At 38.0% G+C, this 14,961-nt stretch overlaps 1 protein-coding gene across 3 annotated transcripts in view; it reads left to right on the forward strand.

Annotated features, from left to right (window-relative positions):
• The window catches only part of GLCE (glucuronic acid epimerase), a 115,433-nt gene that overhangs the window by 87,908 nt on the left and 12,564 nt on the right, over positions 1-14,961 (forward strand). For 2 of the 3 annotated variants that reach the window (XM_025472342.3, XM_035708709.2), the window contains one exon: positions 12,562-13,157. The exons of the other annotated variant lie outside the window; for it this stretch is intronic. In XM_025472342.3, coding sequence (XP_025328127.1) covers positions 12,575-13,157 — 583 coding nt within the window. In that variant the 5' untranslated portion in view covers positions 12,562-12,574. The remainder of the gene's footprint in view (positions 1-12,561; positions 13,158-14,961) is intronic. 3 annotated transcript variants of the gene reach the window in all.

Below are 14,961 nucleotides of genomic sequence, written 5' to 3' on the forward strand. Positions count from 1 at the left end.
TTTATTTATACAGTTAATGTATTCCTCATTAGATGACTCTCCTTCATCTCTGTTTAAAGTTTTTCATTTTTATTGTTTGTTTTTTTCCTTTTCTGCAATAGATATGTTTATAAGAGAATAGCAGAGAAAATGGCAGTATTGGCGTAACTTGCTTCAAAGCATATTTGTGATGAGTAACTGAGTAGATAATTTGAACTTTGATGCCATAGGTAATTTTCATTCTGAAGGTAATTAGAGACAATCTGTATCCAAGACTAAAAAAAAAAAAAAGTTAAAGTATATTAAAGGAATTTTTTCTTTTTTTTTTTTTTTTTTTGGTTTGGTGGCAGTTGTTATTGCTAATAAGAAGATAGTCATGGAGGCACATGGGTGGCTCAGTCAGTTAAGTGTCTGCCTTAGGCTCAGGTCATAAAACCAGGGTCCTGGGATGGAGCCCTGAGTCGGGCTTCCTGTTTAGAGGGGAGTCTGCTTCTCCCTCTCCCTCTGCCCCTCCCTGCCCTGTTCCTGCTCTCTCTTGAGCTCTCTCTCTCTCAAGTAAATAAATAAAATCTTTTAAAAAAAATTATAGAATAATTTTTTTTTTTTACTTAATCCCTCTCTCTCTGTCCATCCCCTCTGCTCCTGCTCTATCTCTCTTTCTCTCTCAAGTAAATAAATCTTAAAAAATAAAAAAAGATAGTCATGGAACAAAAATTTTTTTTACTAAAGATTTCTTTCTTGGGACGCCTGGGTGGCTCAGCGGTTGAGTGTCTGCCTTCAGCGCAGGGTGTGATCCTGGAGACCCGGGATCGAGTCCCACATTGGGCTTCCTGCATGGACCCTGCTTCTCCCTCTGCCTGTGTCTCTGCCTCTCTGTGTCTCTCATGAATAAATAAATACAATCTTTAAAAAAAAATTCTTTCTTATATTCTTAATTTCTTTTTTTTTTTTTAAGATTGTATTTATTTATTCATGAGAAACAGAGAGAGAGAGAGAGGCAGAGACACAGGCAGAGTGAGAAGCAGGCTCCATACAGAGAGCCTGATGCGGGACTCGATCCTGGGTCCCCAGGATCATACCCTGGGCTGAAGGTGGTGCCAAACCGCTAAGCCACCCAAGGTGCCCCTATTCTTAATTTCTTATATTAATGCTAGTTACTTTCCTTATATACTGCCACCTTGGAGTTTTTAAGACACCAGTACATTATTTTCAAAGCCTCATATTAACATGGACTGATGAAACTGTTATTAGTAAACTCCATTTCTATCTCTAGAGAAAGGTTTTTCTTGGACAAGTTATCCCAGTACATTACAATAATTATTAGCAAAAATGAGTTATTGTAATGCATTTGTAAGCTGTTGCTGGGTACGTGGGGCCACTGAGGATCCTATTTTTCAAGGGCTTAATTATTCTAACCCATGTGGAAAGCAGGTAGTTTTATTAGATGACATATACATGTGTATATATCCATAATTACAACTCCTTTCTATTCTTTTCTAATATTAATATGTCATAATTGTTAGATTTGAAGAAAATTTAAAAATTCCAGTAGCTTCATTCAGAGATACGAATAAATTTTTAGAATAGGTAACTTTTTCTAAAATTGTATTTTACCTATGCAAACTATGGATTCATGGTCAAAATTCAACTCTGTCTAGAATAACATCCTTGATGGCTGAGTCCAATTCACAGGGTGGTAACCTGTTATAAATTAGAATATATTCTGGGGAAGGATAGTATTCAGCTTCTGAAGTACAATCTATAACTGCTCAAAGATACTTTATGACACGTCAGAGCACAAGGTTTGGAGTCAGACAAGTTCAGATTTCAAGTTGAACCATCATGTAACTTAGGATAAATTACTTAACATTTACAAAACCTGTTTGTTTCATCATTCATAAAATATAAAGAAACACAACTTTTAACCATGTTTAAGTTCCCACCTGTCTTGGCTTTTGCCCTGTCCTTTTTAAGTGAATCTCTTGTGGGCTGTTATATCCTAGTCCCTTTGTCTGTAAAATGTGAATCACGTAATATAGACATACCTCATTTTATGGTGTTTTGTTTTATTGCAATTCACATATATTGCAGTTTGTGTCCTTTTTTTTAATAAATTGAAAATTTATGTCAACCGTGCGTCCAACAAGTCTATGGGTATCATTTTTCCAGTAGTATTTGCTCACTTCTTGTCTCTGTGTCACATTTTGGTGACTCACAATATTTTAAACTTTTTCAATTTATTATGGTGATCTGTGATCAGTGATCTTTGATGTTATTATTGTAATTGTTTTGGGGGTCCATGAACTGTGCCCATAAAAGACAGCAAACTTAATTGCTATATATGTTACATATGTTCTGGCTCCCTGGACTGGCCATTCTTTCTCCCTGTTCTTGGGCCTCTCTGTTCCTGAACACAACAATTTCAAAATTAGGTCAGTTAAAACCCTGCCGTGGCCTCTACATGTTCAGAGTCACATGTCTGTGTTTTTAAATCAAAAGGTAGAAATGATTAAGCTCAATAAGGAATTCATGTTGAAGGCAGAGACAGGCCAAAAGCTAGACCTCTTGTGCCAAACAGCCAAGTGGTAAATGCAAAGGAAAAGTTCTTGAAGAAAATTAACAGTGCTACTCCAGTAAACACACGAGTGATAAGAAAGCAGAGTAACCTTATTGCTGATAGGAGAAAGTTTTAGTGGTCTGCATCAAAGATCAAACCAGCCACAACATTTCCTTAAGCCACAGCTTAATCCAGAGCAAGGCCCTAACTCTCTGTAATTCTGCGTAAGCTAAGAGGTGACGATGCTGCGAAAGAAAAGTTTGAAGCTAGGAGAGGTTGGGTCCTGAGGTGTAAGGAAAGAAGCCATCTCCATAACATAAATGTGCAAGGTGAAGCAGCAAGCAGAGATACAGAAAGCTGCAGCAAGTTATCCAGAAGTTCTAGCCAAGGTAATTAATGAAGGTGGTTATACTAAACAGTAGATTTTCAGCGTTGAATGAAACAGCCTTATATTGGAAGAAGATGTCATGTCAGACTTTCATTGTTGGAGAGAAGTCCATGCCTGGACTCAAAGCTTCAAAGGATAGGCTGGGGATCCCTGGGTGGCGCAGCGGTTTAGTGCCTGCCTTTGGCCCAGGGCGCGATCCTGGAGACCCGGGATCGAATCCCACGTCGGGCTCCCGGTGCATGGAGCCTGCTTCTCCCTCTGCCTGTGTCTCTGCCTCTCTCTCTCTCTCTGTGTGTGTGACTATCATTAAAAAAAAAAAATTAAAAAAAAAAAAAAAAAAGGACGGGCTGGCTGACTGGTTAGGGGCTAATGCAGCTGGTGACTTAAAGTTGAAGCCAGGAGTCATTTACCATTGTGAAAATCCTGGGGCCCTTAAGATTATGCTAAATGCACTCTGCCTGTGCTCTGTAAATGGAACAACAAAGCCTAGATGGTGACACATCTCTTTATAACACAATTTACTGAATTTTATTTTTAAACCCACTGTTGAGACCTACTGTTTGGAAGAAAAAGAGTCCTTCAAAATATTACTGTTCACTGACAATGCACCTAGTAACCCAAGAGCTCTGATGGAGATGTACAGTGAGATTAATATTCTTTTCATACCTGCAAACACATCAGCTCTTCTGTAGCCCATGGATCAAGGGGAATTTCAACTTTTCAGTCTTATTACTTTAAGAAATACATTTCAGGAGCGCCTGAGTGGCTCAGTTGGTTGTGTCTGACTCTTGATTTTGGCTTAGGTCATTATCTTAGGGTTGTGACATTGAGCCCTACATTGGTCTCCATGCTGGTCATGGAGCCTGCTTAAGATTCTTCCTCTTTGCCTCTGCCCTGCCTCGTGAACACACACACTCTCTCCCTTTAAAAAAAAAAAAAATGTTAAATACATTTCATAAGGCTATAGCGGCCATAGAGAGTGATTCCTCTGATGGATCTGGGCAAAGTAAATTGAAAACCTTCTGGAAAGAATTTAGCATTCTAAATGGCATTGAGAACGTTCACGAGGAAGGTCAAAATACCAGCATTAACAGAAGTTTGGAAGAAACGTTTTCCAACCCTCATGGAGGACTTTGAGAGGTTCAAGACTTCAGCGGAAGAAGTATCGTAGATGTAGTGGAAATAGCAAGAGAACTGGAATTAGAAGTGGAATCTGAAGGTGGGACTGAATTGCTATAATCACAAGCTAAAACTAACTGATGAGTTGCTTCTTATGGGTGAGCAAAGAAGGTGGTGTCTTGAGATGGAATCTACTCTGGTGAAGATGCTCTGAAGATTGTTAAAATGACAATGAAGGAGTTAGAATAAGACATAAAGTTAGTTGATAGAGCGGCAGCAGGTTTTGAGAGGATTGATTCCAGTTTTGGAAGGAGTTCCACTCTGGGTAAAATGCTTTCAAACCCATCCATGCTGCAGAGAAATCATTTTGTGAAAGGAAGAGTCAATCGATAGGGCCAACTTCACTGTTGTCTTATTTTAAGAAATTGTCACAGCCACCCCAACCTTCAGCATCCACCACCCTGATCTCTCAGCAGCCATCAGTATCAAGGCAAGACCCTCCACCAGCAAAGATTACAACTCCTTGAAAGCTTATGTGATGATTAGAATTTTTTAGCAATAAAGTGGTTTTTTTTTAAGATTTTATTTATTTAATCATGAGAGATCCACAGAGAGAGAGGGAGAGAGGCACAGGCACAGGCACAGGCAGAGGGAGAAGCAGGCTCCCTCCAGGGAGCCCAATGCAGGACTCAATCCCGGGTCTCCAGGATCTGGCCCTGTGCCAAAGGCGGTGCTAAACCGCTGAGCCACTGGGCTGCCCAATAAAGTGTTTTTTAATTAAGGTCTGTACATTGTTTTTTTAGACATAATACTGTTGCACACTTAATAGACTACATTGTAGTCAACTAAGCATAATAGTCTATTAACAGTGTACTCAAAAGCACTGGGAAACTAAAAAATTACTCGTCATATTGTGATATTTGCTTTATTGCAGTGTTCTGGAACCTAACCTGCAGTATCTCTGAGGTATACCTGTGTACTCTATACCGCCTACTCAATTTCTTTGGGGTGCTTACCTAGAAATATAATCTTATTTGAAGCATTGTAAGCCAGTTGTATCATAGATTATTTTAACTTTGTTATTTTTAAAAAATGGGATAGCAAAGTTGCCTTCTCATTTTGTCCTTCATAGTGACAATACTACTTGTTTTACCTTGCTGGAAGAGTCTTGACCACCAGAAATATTAGGCATTTCTCTTTTGTATTAGAGCTATCACAAAGTACTTAACCATTTGTGTAATTTAAGTCTTGGTCTATCAAGCAGTAAACAGATGGAACTTTCTAACAGCAATAATTAAACTTTAAATCTATTTTAAAGAGTTGGCCAGTTTACAGCATCACGGTCCATATTCTGTTGTCTCAATTATGTTTACTTTATTTGGATTATGATTTCAGAATACCCAAATATGGGAAGGAAAACAAAATTGTCTATTATTTTAAAAAATTGCATACATAGGGTACCTGGGTGGCTCAAGTCAGTTAAGCATCTGACTCTTGATTTCAGCTCAGGTGACGATCTCAGAGTTGTGAGATCAAGCCCCACATCGGGCTCCATGCCAGCATGGAGCCTGCTTGAGATTCTCTCTCTCCCCCTCTCTTTCTGCCCCTTCCTGCCTTTGTTTAAAAAAAATAATAAAATAAAATAAAATAAAATAAAATAAAATAAAATAAAATAAAATAAAATAAAATAAAATAAAAAAATAAGGGACGCCTGGGTGACTCAGTCAGTCGAGTGTCCAGCTCTTGATTTTAGCTCAGGTCATAATCTCAGGATCATAGGATCAATCTCTGCCTTGGGCTCCACCTTCAGCCAGGGTCTTCTTGTGCCTCTCCCTCTGTCCCTTCCCCCAGTCATACCCCTCCTCTCTCTGTCTCTCAAATGAATAAATAAAATTAAAAAAAAAATAAAATTGCATACTTAACAATATTCATTCATTCAACAAATCTTTATTGAATGTCTACTGTGAACCGGACACATTTTTAGGCACTGGGGATCCAGCAGTGAACAGGAGAAACAAAATCCCAGTCCTCATAGAACTTAGATTCTAGTGGATTGGAGATGGATAATAAGCTAAATATGTATAATACCAAGTGTGGTAAATGTGAAGAAGAATATAGCTGAGTGTAGACCTTAGAGAGTGATGGAGTGAGAAATACTGTTTTAGATAAGGTAATCAGGGAAAGAAGGCTCCTCTGATAAATTAACACTTCAGCAGTGACCTGAAGAAGTAAGGGAGCAAGCCAGTTGTTATCTGGGGAAGCAATGCCAGGCAGAGGGCATGGCAAGTGCAGATTACCTGATTTGGGAACATGCTTAGTTGTCAGTTGTATTCATTCCACCTTGAAGCTTTCCTTAACACCTTAAACAATTAAGGGAGAGTTATAGGCCTCCTTTTCTGTGTGTCATAGCATATTTCTATGTAACTTTTTTACATTCTTATCTCAGTATTGTTACGTGCATATTTCTGAAAAATCTGGCCTTCAGGGACAAGGATAGTGCCTTACCTGCCACAGAGTAGGTGCTGAATAGATGGTGATTGAGACAATTTAGCTGCTGCACAACTACTTTTCTGTTTACTTGGAACCAAAGTATTGTAAGAAATACAAATTATTAGATACGTAAGTAAGAGAAAAAAATGATCAAGCAAGCCTTGGTCTGCGTTATTCAGAGGAAAGAAATTTCTTTCAATGAAATTTTTTACGAATGTATTTAAATATTCTTAACTGAAATATAACCTTCATATTTTAAAAACTCATGGTGATTGACATCTATGATTTAATGTTTACTGAATGACTTGGTTACTTGAAATGTTCAGTTAGAAAGGTGAATTTGAAAAGTAAAGTATCTACATCACAAGAGTTCTTTGGATTGTAAATCATTTTAGAAGAGAGCAATTTGCTTTCCCAAAGGATAACTAAGTTATATTTTGTTTTCCATCATTACTGAAAAGAAATTATTTCACAGTTTCTTTATGATCTTAACGAATATAATTTTCTGTTTTAGATCTCCAAAGGTACTAAACCAATTTTTATTGGATTATGTTTCTAATGAAATAAATCTTAGGGTCTGCAATAGATGAGGTTTCAAAGTTTTTGAATTTACTGACTTTTTAAACTTTCCTTTTTTAACTTGAAAGGTTAATCTGGTTTATAGATGTGTCAAAAGTTTTAAAATAAGTAGGAAGCTTATCACCACTCAGCAGAAAACCCTGGTTTGGTCTGTTAAAGGTCCTGTTGTTATTGTACTAGCAAAATGTCAGTGCAGTCTACTTTCTGCAATTTTAAAGTTTCTGGTTAGTTTTCTATAATTTGAGCAACTTTAAATTATGTTTACTTTTAGATAAATCTATTTGGCAGTTAATAGTGCATATCAGTGTTCAAGGTTTTCTTATTTTCTATTCGCCTTTCTCCCATATTTTCCCCCTTCCCTGAAAAAAATGTCAGTGCCTATTTTGAAAACTAAAGATTTATAAACATTTTTAAGCTTTAAAATTTACATTTCCTTTAATATTTTAACGAAAGTGACTTTGACCTTAACTTTAATGATTTTTTTAAAAACCCAGTACATATGAGAAATGAGAAAATAAAGACCTATGTGTGCATTGTTTACTAAAGTGATATTGTTCTATGTATGCTGTTTTGTAGCCTCCTTTTTTTTTCTTTTTTATCTTTTTTTCTTTTTTTTTTTTAAGATTTTATTTATTTATTCATGAGAGACACAGGCAGAGGGAGAAGCAGGCTACATGCAGGGAGCCCGATGTGGGACTTGATCCCGGGTCTCCAGGATCCCGCCCTGGGCTGAAGGCCGTGCTAAACCACTGAGCCATCCAGGCTGCCCTGTAGCCTCCTTTTTTCAATAAACAGCTTCTGTATGTATTTCCATCTTCACTTCTTAACAAGTCTACAGTCAGATTTCCCAGGGGAGGACCAAGTCTCACATCTGGTTGTCATATGCCCTAATAAGTCTCTTTGGGGAAAAAAAAAAAATCTAACCTAGTCCTCTTTCTTTTCATACCACTGACTTATTGAGGCAACAGGGCCGGCTCTCTTGCTTTCTAAACATGTCTTGTTGAGGGACACCTGGGTGGCTCCATCACTTAAATGGCCTGCTCTTGGTTTTGGCTCAGCTCATGATCTCAGGGACCTGGGATGGAGCTCCATATTGGGCTCCGAGTGGGGCTCTGCGCTCAGGGGCAGTCTGCTTGATGAGTCTCTCTCCATCTCCTCTGCCCCTCCCCCTACTCACGTGCATACTTGCTCTTTTTCTCTCTCTCAAATAAATCTTAAAAAGAAAAAAAAAAAAAAAGATGTGTCTGGTTGCATCTACATTTAACTTGTTCCTCTATCTCTTGTATTTCCTATTAATTAAAAGTCAAATTGTAAGGCCCAAGAGATCCATATTAAACATTTTTTGCTCGGATCTATGACAGGTTATTTACTTCTTATTTTAACTCATCAAAAAGCACAGTATCTGGATGAGTCACCATTAATGAGATTGAATTTGAACACTGAATTAGGGTAACAAATCTGATCCCTTCATTGTAGAGTTTCAGCTTTTTCATCTTACTACTGAAAAATAATGTATTTGGTGTTACTTTGCACAGTATGAATCTCTAGGTCCCTATCAGACATATACCTGAATATAATGCTTGTCTAAATGAGTAAATTTCATGAGGGATCACATAATACTAATTTTCTGATATTTTAAATTTTTTTCTGCTACCTCATTAGCCACTGTTTTTCAGTAACAGAATTGTCTATCATCTGGAGCTATTGGTTTGTTCTCTTGCAAAGGCCAGATAAATAATTTCATTTAGTTACTAATAACTAAATCAGAAGATGATATGTTTGTTTTTTGGGTTTGTTTCTGACTTTTCCTTTTAGACTATGATTATAGACTCATGGATTTTTATTATTTCAGTTAATATCAATCACAATTCTTACAACTTTGACTAATGGTGAAAGGGACCTTTCAGGTTGATTCTTGTCTTGTGTCTTTTTGCTATGATAACTATTTTTTTATTATGGAAATGTTCAAGCAAACAAAAGTATAGAGAATAATGTAGTGAACTTTGAATATATCTCAGCTTCAAAGTTATCAGTGTTTTTGATCTCATTTTATCTCCTGTTGCTTTTTTGATCCCCTGGATTATGATCTTACTGATATTTCAAAGTTTTCTTTATTTTCTGGCATAGCAAGGCTTTTAGACCTGGAATCCTCCATTTCTCTAAGAAGCCATCATTACTTTTAATAAGGGATAGTATCAGATAACAAAATCTGAGCCTAATGGTTAATAAAAGCTTTTTATTTTCATTTTTCTTTACTTTCCCATCATGTGTCTCATTGTAATGGTAGTCTAGTTCCATAAGCATGTTCACTCTCCATTGTGGAGGAAGGACACTTCTCAGAGATGGGACAAAATCTTTATATTTCTATTTTAATTGATCTAAATGTTAGGTATAGCTGACAAGTGATTCAAATGTTGGCACATAAGTGTTTTTCAGGAATGCTTAAAGAAAGATTGGGGCAGCCCAGGTGGCTCAGGGTTTAGCACCGCCTTCAGTCCAGGGTGTGATCCTAGGGACCTGGGATCGAGTCCCACGTCGGGTTCCCTGCATGGAGCCTGCTTCTCCCTCTGCCTGTGTCTCTGCGCCCCCCCCCCACCTCTGTCTTTCATGAATAAATAAATTAAATATTTTTTAAAAAAAGAAATACTGCTTTTTTAAATAAACACCATTTAGTGTTATCAGTTTGCCTGTACTACAATATAAGGAAATCCTTTATAAATATATGATTTCTGAAGGTTTGCTTATACCACTCTTTGTTTTTTTTAGCATTTTTAGCATTTTTTCATAGCAGATGATAAAGTCTTACTGGATTCCAGCTCTTAAATCTGTGTATGATTTCCAAGATGGACCAAACTCTGTCTTTGCCTTTTTCCCTCCTGATGCCCTACTGAAATAAAATGTATAGGAATAAAAAATGAAGAAACCAATAAGTAGGAAGACTACCAAAAAGTGATAACTGAGCAGATTTCTAGATCTCTCTGTTCAGGTACTAAAAGGCACAACTCTACCCTCTCATCTGCCTACACCACTCTCATCTCTGTACTTGGACTATTGATATATATATATAGCAGGCATGCACACCAAGCAAAATATCAAACATATCCTGTAGAGAAATTGGGAAAAGCTAAGGCTTCTAGAGTACAAGTTAGGTCTCCAGAACAAAAGAAAAACACCATCATCGTTCTGGCTTTTAGAGGGCCTGTTGGCACCCTACCCATGCACCCTAAAGGAACACAGCTTGTAACTAACTACCCTACACAGAGTCCTCCTCAGGAGAGCAGTCTAGCCGAAAATCAGACCATTTCCACAATGGTAGAGGAAATCTGTGTTGATTAATGAGTCATCCAGGCATAAATATGAATGAGTAACCAAGATTACCAGGCATGTGAGCAAAACTGATGGCATGAAAGAGAGACTAAAATAATCAGAAAAATTGCTGCTGAAGAAAATAGAGCTAATCAGAGAGAACTTAACAAGAAATGAACTCTCATATTCTTAGGGCTGCAGGAAGATCCTACTACACTCATTAAACAGAATAAAAGAACACAAGTTTTCAGATTGAAAGGACACAGCAAGTGCTGAAATAGCAAATCAGATATCATAATGTACTACTTTCTTGGGAAGCTGCAGAATTTCAAGGATAAACTAAAGATCCAGAGGATGTACAAAGTGACAAGTGTCAGACCGAAATCAAACCTGTCATCTCTAATTCTCTTAATGCTTTAAGACAGTAAAACATTGCCTACAACTTTTCGAAAGAAAAAAATGTGTAATCAGAGATTCTATATCTTACCAAACTGTTAATCAAAGGTAAGAGCAGACTGAAGTTGTTTTTAGACTTTCAAGAACTCAAAGGTACTTTGTCTTGGAATTAAAAGAAATGGATGAGGGGGGTATCTCTCTGGCTTAGTCTACAGAGCATGAAACTCTTGATCTTGGGGTCATGAGTTCAAGCCCCACAATGGGTGTAAAGCTTACTTTAGATAGATAATTACGCTTTCACCATTAGCTTTCTTAAAAAATAGAAGATTATTGTATAAATTTTCACTAAACATTTTCATTTTGGGTTTGATTTTTTTTTAAATCTCATTACTGCCAAAAGGGTTTATTGAGAGAAAAAAAGGGATGAAGAATTACAAACAGTAAAGTAGTTGTGGAGTTATACCATAAAATAAGTTATCGAGCTACTATAGCAAACAATAAGGAGACTAATCCCATAATTTTCCATAGTTCCCTGTGACATCAGCAATAGGCATTTCAGGACTACTTTTAATTGCAGTCACAACTGACTGGTACACCATATGGCCAGCAGATGCAACAGCATCAGATTGTTTTCCCGTCATGACTAGAGTGACATGATCTGGCTTATATTTAAAAACATCATTATAATGGCTATGTTGCAAATAGACTTGGGGGTAGAAATAAGGAGACCAGTTTGGACATGATTTCAGTATTCCAAATAAAAGATGACAGTGCCTTGGATATGGTGGTAACAGTGGAGTTGGGGAAAAGAGGTCAGATTCTGGGTGTAATTTGAAAATAGAACCAACAACATTTCCTAAATGATTAGATATAGGGTGAGCAAGAAAGGAGTAGACGTTTCTGGTCTGAGCAGTGGGAAAAGAGAAACAGATTGGGGGGAAAGACTAGGACTTAAGTTTTGGATGTTTCAGAAGTCCATTTGACCTCCAAGTAAAGATGTCAACTACTTGGATTGGCACTTAGATATATATGTGTGTGTCTGCAGTTCTGAAGAAAGCTCTGGCAGAGTGGGTGAGATCACCTAGGAGGGAATAGAGATAATGAGGTGTGAGGATGGAGACCTTTAGGCATGCTAACACTTAAGATTCAGGTAGATGAGAAAGAATGATCAGAGGTGACTGAGAAGGAGCAGCTAGTGGTGTATAAGGAGAGGGAGCCACAAGAGGATCGTGCCCCGGAAGCCATGAGAAGAAAATGTTTCCAGTAGGAAAGAGTCATTGACTATTCAAGCTGCTGAGAAATCAAGTAGGACGAGCACTAAAAATTCACTGTTGGATTTGGCAACATGGCTAGCAATACCCTTATGTTTTTTCAAACAGCTAACTTGTTGGGACAAAAATAATGCATTAAGTTGTTTGGGCCCAACTACTTATTACATGGATTTCTTTTAGGTATTTCTTTTGGCCTGGAAACTTTGAAATGATTATTAAGATACCAAGAGAGTCACAAAGTTTAAGAATATCTGCTTTAGAGGGTCATGCTAATTAAGTATTTTAAGAGGGCGAAGCTCCTCTGCCTTTTCTTTGTCTCTGCTAAAAAGTTTGAGTTAGTAATTTTAAATCTGATCAGGTTACTGCAGTGAATAAAATTGCCTTAATGTGGTTCAGTATAAAAAAAAAATAAAACCTTATCCCACGAAATGTCTGCAATAACATCTTTGCATGAATTTTTCTTCTTGCCTCCATAGGTATGGTCTGAATATGCGTTGCTTGGCAGCTCGGGTCAACTACAAGACTTTGATTATCATCTGCACACTCTTCACTTTGGTCACAGTACTTCTGTGGAATAAATGTTCCAGCGATAAAGCGATCCAGTTTCCACGGCACTTGAGTAGTGGCTTCAGAGTGGATGGATTAGAAAAAAGAGCAGCAGCATCTGAGAGTAATCACTATGTGAACCACATGGCCAAACAGTCTGAGGAAGCATTCCCTCAGGAACAGCAGAAAGCACCCCCTGTTGTTGGGAGCTTCAACAGCAATGGGGGAAGCAAGGTGTTAGGGCTCAAATATGAAGAAATTGACTGTCTCATAAATGATGAACACACAATTAAAGGGAGACGAGAGGGGAATGAAGTCTTTCTTCCATTCACTTGGGTGGAGAAATATTTTGACGTATATGGAAAGGTGGTTCAGTATGATGGCTATGATCGGTTTGAATTCTCTCATAGCTATTCCAAAGTCTATGCACAGAGAGCCCCCTATCACCCTGATGGTGTGTTTATGTCCTTTGAAGGCTATAATGTGGAAGTCCGGGACAGAGTCAAGTGCATAAGTGGGGTTGAAGGTTGGTATCCGTCCGCTCCACTGTATCTTCTATCCTGATTGTGTTGAGGAATAAGAAGTTGTAGGTGTTAATTATCTAGCAAGTACATGGCTTATTACCAGAGACCATTCATTGCTCTGACTTAGCAAGGAGGAACAGGTTAAGTCTGAACCTGGGGCAATTTTCTAGATGATGTGATTTAAGGGCTGCAAGAATATCACACCTGAGCAAATAGGATTATTCCATTAACCTGCCTCAGAATCTGAAATTCTCACCAGTAAGGTAAAGGCACAGCGTCTCCAAAAATTTTGCATGAAAAGATACAGTTATGGTCCTATGAGAGGAGACAGGAACAGGAGACCAATAGACCTATCTGTGTACCAGTTCAGTTTTGGTACCACATTAGCCAGGTATCATCTCTCGAGGGAGGTTTAAAATCCTCGGAACAGGGATGCCTGAGTGGCTCAGTGGTTGAGTGTCTGCCTTTGGCTCAGGGCATGACCTGGAGTCCCGGGATCAAGTCCCACATCAGGTTCCCTGCATGGAGCCCGCTTCTCCCTCTGCCTGTGTCTGCTTCTCTCTGTGTGTCTCTCATGAATAAATAAAAAATCTTTAAAAAAAATAATAATAATAAAATAAAATCCTCGGAACAAGATAACACATAGACACCATTTTCTCTGACCTTTTATGCTACACTCTTATAGTCTATTACATACTGTCTTTCATTGTCTTTGAGACCTTTCTTATGAGTATAATTGGTACATTTTGGAATTTGTATTTCAAACCTAAGATTGATCAGAAAGCCAAATAGGATTTGACTTTAAAATATGTTATTTAGGGGGATCCCTGGGTGGCTCGGTTTAGCGCCCACCTTCGGCTAGGGGCATGACCCTAGAGTCCCGGGTTCGAGCCCCGAGTCCCACATCAGGCTCCCTGCATGGAGCCTGCTTCTCCCTCTGCTGGTGTCTCTGCCTCTCTCTCTCTGTCTCTCATAAATAAATAAAATCTAAAATAAAATAAAATATGTCATTTAGGATATCCCAGGATGGCTCAGCAGTTTAGTGCCTGCCTTCGGCCCAGGGCGTGGTCCTGGAGTCCCGAGATCAAGTCCCACGTTAGGCTCCCTGCGTGGAGCCTGCTTCTCTCTCTGCCTGTGTCTCTGCCTCTCTCTCTCTCTCTCTGTCTCATGAATGAATAATTAAAATCTTTTAAAAATAAATAAATAAAATAAAAGATGTCATTTAGGGACCCCTGGGTGGCTCAGCGCTCAGCGGTTGAATGTCTGCCTTCAGCTCAGGGCATGATCCCAGTCCAGGAATCGAGTCCTGCATCAGGCTCCTCTCAAGGAGCCTGCTTATCCCTCTGTCTGTGTCTCTGCCTCTCTCTGTGTGTCTCTCATGAATAAATAAATAAAGTCTTTTAAAAAAATAATAATAAAACATGTCATTTAACCGTAGGAAAGAGCTTAGTGTGTTTTAAGATTTCTTAGTTTAAAATTTATTTTCAAAAAAAAAAATTAATTTCCCCATTCTATGAAAAGTGATTTCAATATCTTAATATTTTAAGGTTTTATAATATATTTACCAAATGTCCAGAAGAAGGAAGGGCCAAATTCACTTATATTCCTACCATTTCAAGATAATTATTACCATTTTTGTATGGAGGTCTTTGTATGTAGGCCTATATTTTAACATAGTTGTAATGATAGTTATACAGTGTTCAGAATGGAAATATTTTATTTTTTTTTTAAGATTTAATTTATTTATTCACGAGAGACAACAGAGAGAGAGAGTCAGAGACACAGGCAGAGGGAGAAGCAGGCTCC

The sequence above is a fragment of the Canis lupus genome, chromosome 30 (assembly GCF_003254725.2).
Source record: "Canis lupus dingo isolate Sandy chromosome 30, ASM325472v2, whole genome shotgun sequence".
In the NCBI taxonomy this organism is placed as follows: Eukaryota; Metazoa; Chordata; class Mammalia; order Carnivora; family Canidae; genus Canis; species Canis lupus.